A 12,476-nucleotide genomic window follows, 5' to 3' on the forward strand; every position below is an offset into this window, starting at 1 on the left:
GTTTAAACCAACTAGGGAAAAATGTTCACTTAATGAGTAGTTTGTGTCTGCAACCACACAGCTGAAACTATTCAGAGTTAACACTGTGCACATGGACCAGTGCAACAACATGAGTGGGTCATGCATTTGTTCGTTCAGCTGCTGATGTGGTGTGAGTAGCATGAATGTGGTGTGTCAACAGCGGCTATGAGAGAAAAGGTCAAGACATGATAAGAAGGTGGCAAAGATAACAGAAACCCTCCTGACCATTTCTCATTTCTGTTTTTGGGACATTTGAAATCCTGAAACCTCAGACTCTTGCTGAGAGATTCTAAGTCATCATCTTATCACAGACTTCACCTTCACCAAGAAGATGAAGCACCTCCAGAAAATCCACATGAACACAGTGTTGCAGGTTTGCTGGTGACATATTGGAGCAGTCGTGGCTGTCCAGCGTCTCTTATCAGCTTAACCATGCAGCGGATTTTCTCCCTGCAGGTTGTCATGATGTTTTGTGTGTGTGTGTTTGTCCGTAAGCTGGAAACCGTCTGTCCGTGTGATCTGAAACAAATCTGAAAATGAGATAAATGCCACTGGTGGCACAGCGCTCCCTTGCTTTTCCTGTGGGTGTGACTGAGGGTCCTTCTGCTCAGCGAAGGGTTGCTGATGCTGTGGTACTCGGGCACAAAATAGCTGGTCACTAAACACTTGGCCTCAGTGTGCTCCTGCTCAGAGGAAGAGCTGTTTTAGCACCAACTCAGTCTGCTTGAACACAGATATATATAGATAGATAGATAGATAGATAGATAGATAGATAGATAGATAGATAGATAGATAATCAGTTATTAACAGTAAAAAAGGATCCAACTTGAATTTTTCTTAAATAAAGATTAGCACAATAACATCAGCTATATTTTGCCTAACAAAAAAGAAAAAGGCGAGCATAGACGTGACCCTATGAGGCCCACATATCTCTAAAGACGTTGTTAATTAGCTAAGACAAAGCAAAGCAAAGCAAGTTTCATATCTCATTGAATACAACTTGACTTTAATTTTTTAAATGATAATTACTATTAAAGCCAAAAAAAGGGTGTGCTGTAGGGTGAGGTTATGTCCTTTCTCTGCCCCTTGCTCGTAGCATCCAGTTTCAAAACACAAAGACTGCAACAGCCTCAAGCTCCTTTCCTTCATATTTTTACTTTCGTGTTCAGAATTTACTCTAGATCCCTAAAGTGATTATTGCACTTGAACAATACAAAGCAGCAACCAGAATTTAGTTTGGTTCATACTGTAGATATTCTCCTACTTGAGCAGCAGAAAATGTTTGGCAAACAGGAAAAAAAATGATGAATCGCCTGTCTGATAAACTCAAAAGTACCAGCACAACAGCAGAGCTAATATCTGACGAAAGTGCAGATCAGCTTTTATCAGCATCACTTGGATGAGCTCCACTGGCTGTTCCACTCCAATGCCAGATTTTCTTTGGAGTGACTGCAATTTATCTAGAAGAGAAGCTGGCCTAAAGAAAGCAATCACTACTGCCATTTTATTTTTTTATTTTTTTGTTATGTTAAATACTTAAAAGCTCAAATTTAGCTGTTAAAAGATGGGTGCTTGATTTATTTTCCTCCAACCCATCAATATATAAAATGTGAAGCTTACTAAAATGAAAAAAATCATGTTATGAAAAATGGACTGAAGAGACTCATAACCTGAGTTAACTCAGAAGACACCTCATGAGGTTCTTGAAACAGTCCAAAATGCAAAAGCCACAACACAACAGACCTGAGTCTGAATATATGAGGGTATAAGACAGACGCTGGGACAAAGACTAATTTAAGAACTATAAACAATGGGAAGACGCCACTGACTGTATAGAAAAGGGGCAATTAGGAGGAGGGAAAACACCTGGGAAACAAGGACAGCTGAAACTGATCAAGGACAATAAACAATGAAAATAAAAGACAAAAAACAAGAGACAACAGAGTACTAAACTGAAACTGGAGGTAGCGCACGGGGGGGACAGAGATGTAGACTTAACAAGAAAGAAAAGGACATGGGGGAGTCTAAAACCAATTAAGTATATTTGGTACTCAGCATGTAAACACAATATAAAAAAAAAGACTAAAAACCCTAAAAAATAACCTGAAATACAAAATTTTAAGAACTATAAACAAGATACAGGAGAAAAATCCAGGGAAATTTGTACTGTGTTAGTGTAACAAGTTTTTAAGTTCACTGTCAAATAATAATAAAAAGTATTACCAAAACTAGAAACATGCTTGCAGCTAAACATGAAAAGAAGTCGTGTTTGATCAAAAAGACCTGTTTTCATTTCCTAAAACGCCTCACATAAAAGTTTCTGTAACTGAGCTTTGATGGTTTCATTTTCCTGTTATTGTTTCTTTTGCTTAAGTTCTTTTTTCTTTCTTTCCTAATTTAAATTTATGAGGGTGTCATGTAGGGCTGCTCAATTAATCGAATTTTAATCTCGATTACGATCTGGGCTTTCAACGATCATTAAAAATGACTGAGCCGATTATTAGCCCCTCCCTCGTGCTTTACTCTCGCGCTGCTCCGTGTGGCAAATCGAGCGCACCTCTCTGCATTTCGAACACGTGTCACAACAATTACCAGAGGGAAGCTCGGAAAGCTAAGCAGAAGTTATTTGGAGAGGAGAGTGACTGCTGGTTGAAAAGAGAGGTAAAAAAAAACTTCAGTGGTGTGGAAACATTGTGGGTTCGCGGAGTCAGACGTGGATCAAGTAGACACAGTGTGTAAACTTTGCTACAGTGTTGTAGCTGCACCACAGAGCAACACTGCAAAGTTCACTAAACATAGATGTTTACATTTTTCATTTATTTTTTATATTGCAAACATTTGCACTGTTATCTACGGAAGCGTAGAGCTGCCACCCAGGCAAAAGAAAAATACAAGTGTATCACGTTATAACGTGAAAGGTTTATTGTTCTAACAAGATACTTTTCCTGTTTGTACAATATACTATCATGTTTGTACAATATACTTTTCACGTTTGAACAACATAATATCACGTTATTACAATATACATAATTATCACGTTCGTACAATATAATTATCACGTTCGTACAATATAAATATTATATTGTATGAACGTGATAATTATATTGTTTGAACAATAAAATTTTCACGTTATAACATATATTTTATTGTTCGAGCATGATATATTGCCGTAAAGATACGGAAGTGTAAAACATAGTGAAGTGGGTGACAGTGCAGATCAGAGTGCGAGAAAATGGCTCGTTTATTGGAATTAATTAAGTTCTATTTTATGCTTGGATTGAGGCATGGGGAGATTTTGCTGTTATTGAGCAGTTTGGACAGTATTGTGATAAGCATGCGGACACTTAGAAGAAACCTAAAACGCATGGGACTGTACAGGAGAAAGAATGAGTCCGATCCGATTGAGGTGGCACGATTTCTTATTGATCAACTGGAGGGACATGGGAGGCTCCATGGATACAAACTACATCACCTGAACTGCATTCAGGCAGGTTATGTTGTCACGCAGAGTACTGTGAGACATTTACTGAAATATCTTGACCCTTACGGTGTTGAGCAACGACGCAGAAATCGCCTAATGCGACGCACGTATGTAAATCCTGGACCAAATTTCATGTGGCATGTTGACTCCTATGACAAACTGAAGCCTTTTGGAATCTGTATAAATGGAGCTATTGATGGGTTTTCGAGAGTTATGATTTGGCTTCATGCCTATTCAACAAACAATGATCCCAAAGTCATTGCTGGATATTTCATAGCAGAAGTTGAAAAGAGGATGGGAACACCTGCTAGGATTCGCTCTGATTTGGGAACAGAAAATGTCATAATGGCCGAGATGCAACGATTCTTGCGCTGGACTATGGATCCGAACGTCAGAAACTGTTTTATTACTGGATCCAGCAATCACAATCAGCGTATTGAAGGCTGGTGGGCCTTTCTGAGACGACATCATGCTCAGCACTGGATAAATTGTCTCCAGGAACTAAAAGACCATGATTGCTTTTCTGGATGTTTTTTGGACAAGCAGCTCATATTGTTTACGTGCCTGAACGTCATCGAGGTATGTAACCATGTTTATATTCTTTTAATGAGTCATTGTGTGTGTGTGTGTGTGTGTGTGTGTGTGTGTGTGTGTGTGTGTGTGTGTGTGTGTGTGTGTGTGTGTGTGTGTGTGTGTTAGAGAGAAAGAGAGACACGGAGAGAGAATAAAAAGTTTGCTTTAACACCTACCATGCACCATCCCTATTATCACTCCGTTGAGGATATGAAAAAAAATGCATATTTCACTGGCCAGAAACATAAAATCGCACTGTCTAAAACAATTCACGTTTAATAATTACTTAAAATTTTCCAAAGTATCACGTGTCTACCACTGTTATTCTTGTTGTTGAGTATTTTTGATAAACTCTGTTTTTCCGACTGTCATTGTGTGGTGCTATTGATTGATTGATTGATTGATTGATTGATTGATTGATTGATCGTACTTTATTCATCCCGAGGGAAATTGGGTTAAGGCTGCCAGCCGTGCCAGCGCCGTTTTTGGGTAACATGTTGAGCCAAGAGAAATGTGTTCTTTTACTGATATGAGATTTTTTAATTTTTAATATTTAATAGGAAGAGCTGCAGCAAGTTGCACATATGTGGAACACCCACATAATACGCAGAAGCAGAAATGCAGTTGCTCCAAGTGGACGTCCGATTCTCATGTACACCATCCCTCATCTCTTTGGAGGACAGGATCATCTGAAAGAGGTTTCTTGGGAGGCAGTGGATGCTTGTAAGCAAGAATGTCAACAGAGAGGACCTTATACCTGTGATGAAACCGTTTTCAGCTTGTGTTGCCTTATAATGTCAGAGAACTTCTTACTTCCACCAAGCACAGCAGATGAATCCATTGAACTGTATCTCTTCCTGAGAGCCTATATACTGAAGGACTTATAAACCTAAATATAATTGGGCTTTGGGAATTTTTACGCATATATTTTTGGGTACAATGTTTTATTTGTGCAATAAACAATAGAAAAGACATTCATTATTATTTTGTTTGGATTTTCGGTTCAAGATAGTAGCAAGCAAGCATGTCTAAATATATTTAACCAAATCTGCGTACTCCAACCTTTTGGCATTTCCAATTATTTTTTAACGGAATTTCTATTATATCTGATTTCTGTTTTAAGACTGTCAAAAAAACATTTTTTAAACTGCTGATCCTATACATTATCATTCATGAAATATTGTTTTCAATTTTACTGAACACATTGTGCAACTGCTATTCATCCACGAACAGTTTCTTGTAAACTGGTAAATGTACAAATTCTGCATTATTTAATAATTAACAAATAGTGTTAGATGTTAACCTCCCTTTTATTTGTGTTCAAGGAGAAGAAAACACGGACTCTTGATAAACACTACAAAACTTAACTTATGTGCCAATTTTCTGTCTTTTATTCCAGTCAACTATTGCATCAAACACATTGCCTTCCAAAGTTATTCCCTTAAAATATGTTCTAAACAAATGACTGGTGGAAAGGTAAAAAAAATATACTTGAAAATAATTAATATTAAGTCTTTTGAATTATTACTAAACAAAACATCCCCTCTAGCAGACATCTTGTATCCTACAAAACTGCACCACAGACCTGTGGAAAAGGACCTTGACACATGATAAGAACTAATAATAAGCATAGTTCACCACTTGCTGCTAACCATATGAACTTATTAAACATAATTAGTTAACATTTAAACTAGTAAAACTTTTAAGTATGAAAATTTAAACTGAAATTTACATTTTTCATGGTGGAAACAAATTGATGTTATCCACAATTTTTGAAAATAAATTCAAATGTGAAATAAAACACTTCCCTGAAATTTAAGCTCTTTCTTTTTTTATACAATGATGTGTTCCCTGTTTGTGGGTTTAACAAACTTTAGAGCTTCATAGCCAGTCATTGTTAGTGCAAACCTTTCATTCTTTGGTTTAAACATGATGGACTTTAATCAAGCTATGCTGAACTCATAAGAGCTTTTAGCAGCCAAAACATTGTTCAGTTCATTTCGTAGTTCTGGGTAGGACGTGTATGTCCATGGTAGTTCCAGAAGAGGGCCGCATGTGTGTGCCACAGGTCGTCGTGCCAGTCCATCCACAGGCGTGAACAGTACCTCAACCTTGTCAACACAGATGACATCTGACCCAGTAAGAAACCTGAACATCCTTCTGAGCCCTGTATCGTCAAGTCCTCTGATGTACTGGTGCAGAAATCTGAAGCTCTGCTTCTCTGCTTGAGTGGTGGGAGAGGCAGTAAGCAACTTCAAAAGCTTTCTCGTTGTTGGCTTTTTATCCTCATACATTTGTAGGACATCTTGTGGGCTTTGAAAAGCTTCTTTTAGGAAGTAGCTTGCAACTAAGGACATTTTCTCTGCGGCATATGCTGGTTTTTGGATTAATTGTTTGTGTGCGACTTTCAGAAGAAGGCCTTTTAAGTTCTCTTTGGTTGGAAGCACTGATACATCCAGGCGATCCATGAGATCCAGCACTTCATCCCTGTCTTCATCTGAAAGATCTTCTTTTAGTGCCCTTGTTATCAGATCCCTATCTGATTGACTTAGGTAAAAGAGAAGACTTTCAAACAGCAGATCATCTGATACTTGATTCTCACCGAAGATGAGTGCCACTGTGAAAACAGGAGCAAGGCGACAAGGGAAATATCCATGGTCTTGAAATCCCTTCAGTAAAATTCTACCCATGGATTTCCACTCTTCTTCCTGCCATTTAGGAGACAGTGATGGCACTCTGAACTCCTCTCCTTCAGCTGTGTTGTCCACAAACTCTGACCAAAATGCAGCATACACATCTCTTGATACGCCATCTGCGTCAGCTCCTTTTTCATCAATGTAGGTGTATTTTAGAGGGTGTATGAGGAGTGTTGGATCTTTGAACTGGCTGATCATCTCCTCCAGAATAGTAACCCTGTGAAGTTTGATGGTAACACAGACAACATCATATGATCCTGCAGAGCTTATTGCTTCATTGCTTATAGATGTTTCTGGACTACTGACTGCTGTGTTTGTTGGAGGAAGTGTAATGGATGTGATGACCAGATCATCTTCCTCAAACTGCAGGAATGGTTCATCTATTACAGTGTCATCAAGTTGACAAGGCAGAGGCTCTCCAAGGTAGGGTCCAATCATTACCTCAGATGTGTCTAATAATACATCTTCATCAGCATTCCTAGATTCTGATGATGAGATCACAACAGTGTGAGAAGCTTCTTCATCTCCTTGATGTGAGTCAGTCAGTTGTGTAACATTGTTTACATGTGTTTTCCCTCTATCATAAACTTCTTCATCATCTTCATCATTGGAAAATCTTCTTGTGCACAAGTAAAATCTCAACATTCCCATTTTAAGTGCTGAATAGAGTTCTCCAACTGTGACATCTTCATCAAATACGGCCTCTTCCTGATAGTCTAATATGTCATGACTGAACACTTCCCATCTTCCAAATTTGCTTTTTCCACTTGGAAAGAAAAGATCTTTAGCATACTGTAATATGTCAGCTTTTTTGGAGTCTTTGGGCACATCAAAGGTCCTTGTTCCTCCTCCTCTGCGCTTTCTCACTTGCTTACCTTCATGGATCCACCCTAACTCAATTTTTCGTGTCTTTTTCTCAGCCCATTTGTTGTTTTTTGCATATGTTCTTTTTCTCTTAGAAACAAATGCCTCCTCATGATCAGGTTTCTTCTCATTTTCATTGATTCCCATCTTTTCCTTCAATTTTTCGAGCAATGAGTTTTTTCTTGATTCCTTAGTACTTGCACCACTGTTTTCCAAGCAGAACCGTCTGGCAGCTATCCGGTCACCATATGTTGGGATGTAATCAGACAGGGTCTTGTCATCCATGAAATCAATCACTGTGGCATCAATCTGTAATAACAGGGATATTTATTACTATACAGAAGTACAAGGTATACCTGCTGCCACACCACATGAGGTACCTCACTAAAAAAATGTATGTAAATTTCACATGTGTTTTGATAATTGTCTGTTATTATTTTAGTGGCAGCCATCAATATTTAGCATTTATTCTTTTCCTCTCTCTATGGCAGCAACATTAATGAGATACTCTAACATGTTATTAATAGAAATATTACAGTATATACAACGCCCACCTTTGAAAAAGTAAATTAGTATTCACGTATCTTTCAGTTGCACAGAGCACAAAGGGTTGAACTCACTGTTTTTTTTTAATTGAAGACAAATATCAATATAAACACAGTTTAATTCATTTGTTTTTAGATAAACAAGGAAACATTGTGCATCACATAATATAGCAATATATTTAAGAAACCTGGAATCTGCATACGGGTTAAGTAGTAACATGTGGTCATACAACGACCCAGTTTTATACAGCGGGTTAATTTGTTTTACATTTTCCATTCCATATTAAAGATCCACACCAATGCAGCCTACCGTTACGTCCTTACGCAGTCAAAGCGAGAGAAGCGAAAACCGCTGTGGTTGCTAACTTAGCAATATGTCACATTTTTAGACGCTGTAACTTCGTAAAAAGCGAGTTTTACAAGTTTCCCCCTCAAGAGTGCACTTACGTGTTCTTGTAGCATTCGTAAGAGACAGTCCTCAGGTACACCACGATTCCGAAGAAATCTCAGAAGTGGGCTATCAGTGTTTGTGTCCATGTTGAAAGCAGGGCATTCAAAGTTAAGTGCCAGTTCTGACGAGCGTGCACTCTCCACAACTACCATGGATTTGGGTTTCCGAATGCAACACGTTTTACGTTCTTACAATAAAAAATGTTATTGTAATGGTATTTTTTTTTACGTTTGTACAATATATGATCACGTTCGTACAATATAATATTTATATTGTACGAACGTGATAATTATGTATATTGTAATAACGTGATATTATGTTGTTCAAACGTGAAAAGTATATTGTACAAACATGATAGTATATTGTACAAACAGGAAAAGTATCTTGTTAGAACAATAAACCTTTCACGTTATAACGTGATACACTTGTATTTTTCTTTTGCCTGGGTGGCAGCTCTACGCTTCCGTACATTGTTATTGTTAAATATCGTCAAATAATCAAGATCTCAATTTCAGTGAAAATAATCGTGATTATCGTTTTTGCCATAATCGAGCAGCCCTAGTGTCATGTCATAATTCTTGTGACCAGAAAAAAAAACATATTCTGAAAATACTTTGATTTATTAGCAACCCAGTACACAGTAACTGCAACTGAGTGCATCGCTGTTTAATTATGAGACTGGCATAATGACTTGTATCACGGCATGTTTCTTTTATGTTTACTTGAGTTTTGTGCACAAAATAAAATTTTAGTTTATCACAGCTTAAAAAAATAACTAATTTAAGCCAACAGTACAACATATGACTGCTTGCTTGAGCGTGTCACTCGCTTACTGCACTGCGCTCTTTAGCGTGCAGAAGGGAAAACGTCACCAGACGTTAAATTAATCAGAGCTTTTACACAAAGTGTTGATTTCTCTAAAGGCCAGTGTGAAAATAAATCCATTATAACATTTTTGAAAGTTCTCCTAAGTTACAGAATCAAAACATTCTCCACAGGGACTGCACAGCTGCTGACATAATGGTTTTTGTGATGAGAAGAGGCGAGGGCGGGGAAGAAAGGAAGGACAATTACTGTTTTATTGATTAAAGTGTAATGAAAAAGGAAATCGCCTTTTGATACACACTTTTAATTTTCTCAACTCTTAAATGCTTCCATCTTGTAAACATACACTATAAAGTGCCAGATCAAATGTTCCTGCTTTGAATCTTTCCCTGCTAATGTTTGATGTCACATATTTAATATGTGGAAGAAACGCACACAGTTTGTTGGATCAAACTGTGCATTGACGTGTTGCTTGATTTTTAGATATGTATAATTTTGTTTTAGCCTAGACTGTGGGTGGATATTTATGGTCTTATGTCTTTTTTTTTTCTTTATCTCACAGGTTGGAAGGAACAGAGGATAAGTTCAGGAACAGAGAGAGTCGTCCTGAGGATCTGCAGCTCATCGCCGAGCTCAAAGATATGGTTTCTGAGAGAGAAACTCTAGTCAAAAAACTGGTGGTAGGTATTGAGGTAAAGTCTCAACCATAAGAAGCTATAGCTATAAACATGAAGAGGAAAATGCATCCTCCCTTATTTGTTTGCACACTGAACAAAAATGATGAGTAATGCTTTCCAGATCTTATCTGATTTATAGAGAAAGCATGGATAGTGTTGTCCAGACCCACAAAATATATGTTTAACTCTCCTGAAAACTCTAGGCTAAACATTTGAATAAACCCAACAAAAAAAATGTTTGCTGTACAATTAAAAATCGCTCAGGTTGTGCTGATTTTCACAAGTTACTTTTCTAACAACACTGATTTTATACTCGTTTTTATACTATATTACTATATTTTATCTTATATTCGAGACTAAAGTGAAACACCACATGGTTTTACTACAGAACCAGCTTTGAAGTCATCTTTTGAAGCTGTTTGGAAACGGCCAGCGCATTTTAAATAATAATTAAATGACGTCCATTGCACTAATCATCTGTCTGTCACTTCTGGCCACAGGCTAGCTAATGAGCCTCATCAAAGAACCAAGAGAACACCAAAAGAGAAAAACAAGCCAGAGTGTGAGGAGAATTGAAAGCAAGCATTTAGCAAAGAACTTGTCTTACAATCAATAAAAAAAGCACTTGGTTCGTCCAATTCTAAATGGTTTCACACTTAGCTTTGACCTTTTCAGTCAGTAGTTCAGACACACAGCGTCAGATTAATTTAGTAAAGGGTGGCTAACATTAGCAGTGCTAACACCAGCGTCTTGCAGGTTACCGTTGACATGCCTGTGCAGAATCTGGGTACATTTTGCTGTGGTCGAGTAGTTATACCATGTAGTGACTGTGGCTGGGTGTTTAACATCTTATAAAATCTAACAGTTAATTGCCTTTGAATATGAACTTAATTATGAGTAAGTAGTTTAATCAAGCAGTATTTGCACTCATGACTGTCGAGGGCAGCAACATGTATTCGACTACTCATACACACACATACAGCTTAATAACTCATTACTCACAGAGTTTGACATGTTAAAAATAATGTATGGGTGAGGAGTCCTTCATAAAACGAACAGTCGGTAAATATTTGACTTAAAGAGAAGGTGCTAATTAGAATAGTGCAGGACCCAAGACAGAATCCTGAGGAACACCACAAAGTTGTTTCTCAAGAAGAGTCCGAAACCTCATGTGACAATTGAAATGTTTAAAAATAAAATAAAAGATTTCAACTCGTCCAAACTTGGAAACATGCTAAATATATTCACATGTTGGCATTCAGAACTGCTACCCTCAGAAATATGTTGGAATTAGTCTTCATTTAAACGCTGCATCACAATTTTCAGCACCATTGTCAGGCTTAGTTTCTCTCTTTCGGACAGTTTGAGACCTAATCTACTTCAGTTCATTAACATTGTGAGATTCATTGTTTTTGTCTGACACTCAGTGGTACTGAGATGGTGATTTTTATTAATCAGGTTACATTTTTAATGCTGAGGCACTATTGCTGTCTGAGTCAGCTGTGGAGTTGTCTCTGACAGTTTGGAGTGCTTGGGAGGTGAAAAGTTTATGCTAAAGTGCATAAAAGGTACCTCACAGGTGCAAAATTCTGGTGGGCAGAAGAGTTTGGTTGTGAGAATTGCTGTTTTTAAGCAGTTTTCACAAAGACATGAAACTGTAGTGTCAAGTTTGTGTGCCACTCGGAAATGTTGCCAGACAGAGCTCATTAAATGTGTGATTTTCAGTCACTCTACACTCCCCTGAGTCCTCCGCAGCCTAACTGGCTGTCAGCTAACACGATTTTCTCCTCCAGGACGATAAAAAGTTCTACCAGCTGGAACTCGTCAACAGGGAGACCAACTTCAACAAAGTGTTCACCGCCAGTCCTAATGTGGGAGTTATCAACCCGCTCATTAAGGTAGGCCCTAATATCCTGTAACACGCCACACACAGGGGTACTCTGATAAGCCTGCTCCATTATTTTACTACATAGCAAAGATGATATCCACTCCAAGTCATTTCATGTACATCCGTGCTGATCAACCAACACCATCAGTGCTGAGGTTTTAAAAAGGTACCACAGTAAATCATTTTAAGTAATACCTGTTAAGAATTACACCATTTTTGAGGTGACTGTCGTCCTTTAGCAAAGTTTACAGAGCAAGACATGAAGTTGTTTTACAGCAAAGAAAGGATCACGATGTTCCAGTAAAACTTTCAGAGTTTATGAGAGACAGTAGAAGGACAAGGGGAGAAAAAAAATCAATTTTATCACATTTATTCTTTTCTGTAAAATGAAGGTCGTCAAGGATGGAGAAACGGACAGGAAACGGCATGAGGAACAGGAACTGTAGTGTTTCTTT

General features: G+C 37.8%; 2 protein-coding genes across 4 annotated transcripts in view; one reads left to right on the plus strand and one right to left on the minus strand.

Moving 5' to 3' along the window:
- The window catches only part of fam184ab (family with sequence similarity 184 member Ab), a 221,781-nt gene that overhangs the window by 196,644 nt on the left and 12,661 nt on the right, over window positions 1-12,476 (plus strand). For all 3 annotated transcript variants that reach the window (XM_085382213.1, XM_085382215.1, XM_085382214.1), the window contains exons 19-20: window positions 10,019-10,136; window positions 11,927-12,031. In XM_085382213.1, the coding sequence (XP_085238339.1) occupies window positions 10,019-10,136; window positions 11,927-12,031 (223 nt within the window). The remainder of the gene's footprint in view (window positions 1-10,018; window positions 10,137-11,926; window positions 12,032-12,476) is intronic.
- Window positions 5,891-8,861, minus strand: LOC146652577 (uncharacterized). The gene is made up of 2 exons (XM_085382321.1): window positions 8,628-8,861; window positions 5,891-7,944 (listed from the first exon to the last, which is right to left on the minus strand). The coding sequence occupies exons 1-2, from the start codon at window positions 8,781-8,783 to the stop codon at window positions 6,019-6,021; spliced, it is 2,082 nt and encodes a 693-aa protein (XP_085238447.1). The 5' UTR covers window positions 8,784-8,861; the 3' UTR covers window positions 5,891-6,018.

This window comes from Rhamphochromis longiceps, linkage group LG15, assembly GCF_057381845.1.
Source record: "Rhamphochromis longiceps isolate RC_006_pf linkage group LG15, R_longiceps_female_GT1.1, whole genome shotgun sequence".
In the NCBI taxonomy this organism is placed as follows: Eukaryota; Metazoa; Chordata; class Actinopteri; order Cichliformes; family Cichlidae; genus Rhamphochromis; species Rhamphochromis longiceps.

Excerpts from the sequence above, each read along its gene's own strand:
- LOC146652577 (XM_085382321.1), bottom strand. The coding sequence starts at position 8,783 with ATGGTAGTTGTGGAGAGTGCACGCTCGTCAGAACTGGCACTTAACTTT. Across the intron at positions 7,945-8,627 it reads TACGAATGCTACAAGAACAC|ATTGATGCCACAGTGATTGA; the intron begins GTAAGTGCACTC and ends CTGTTATTACAG.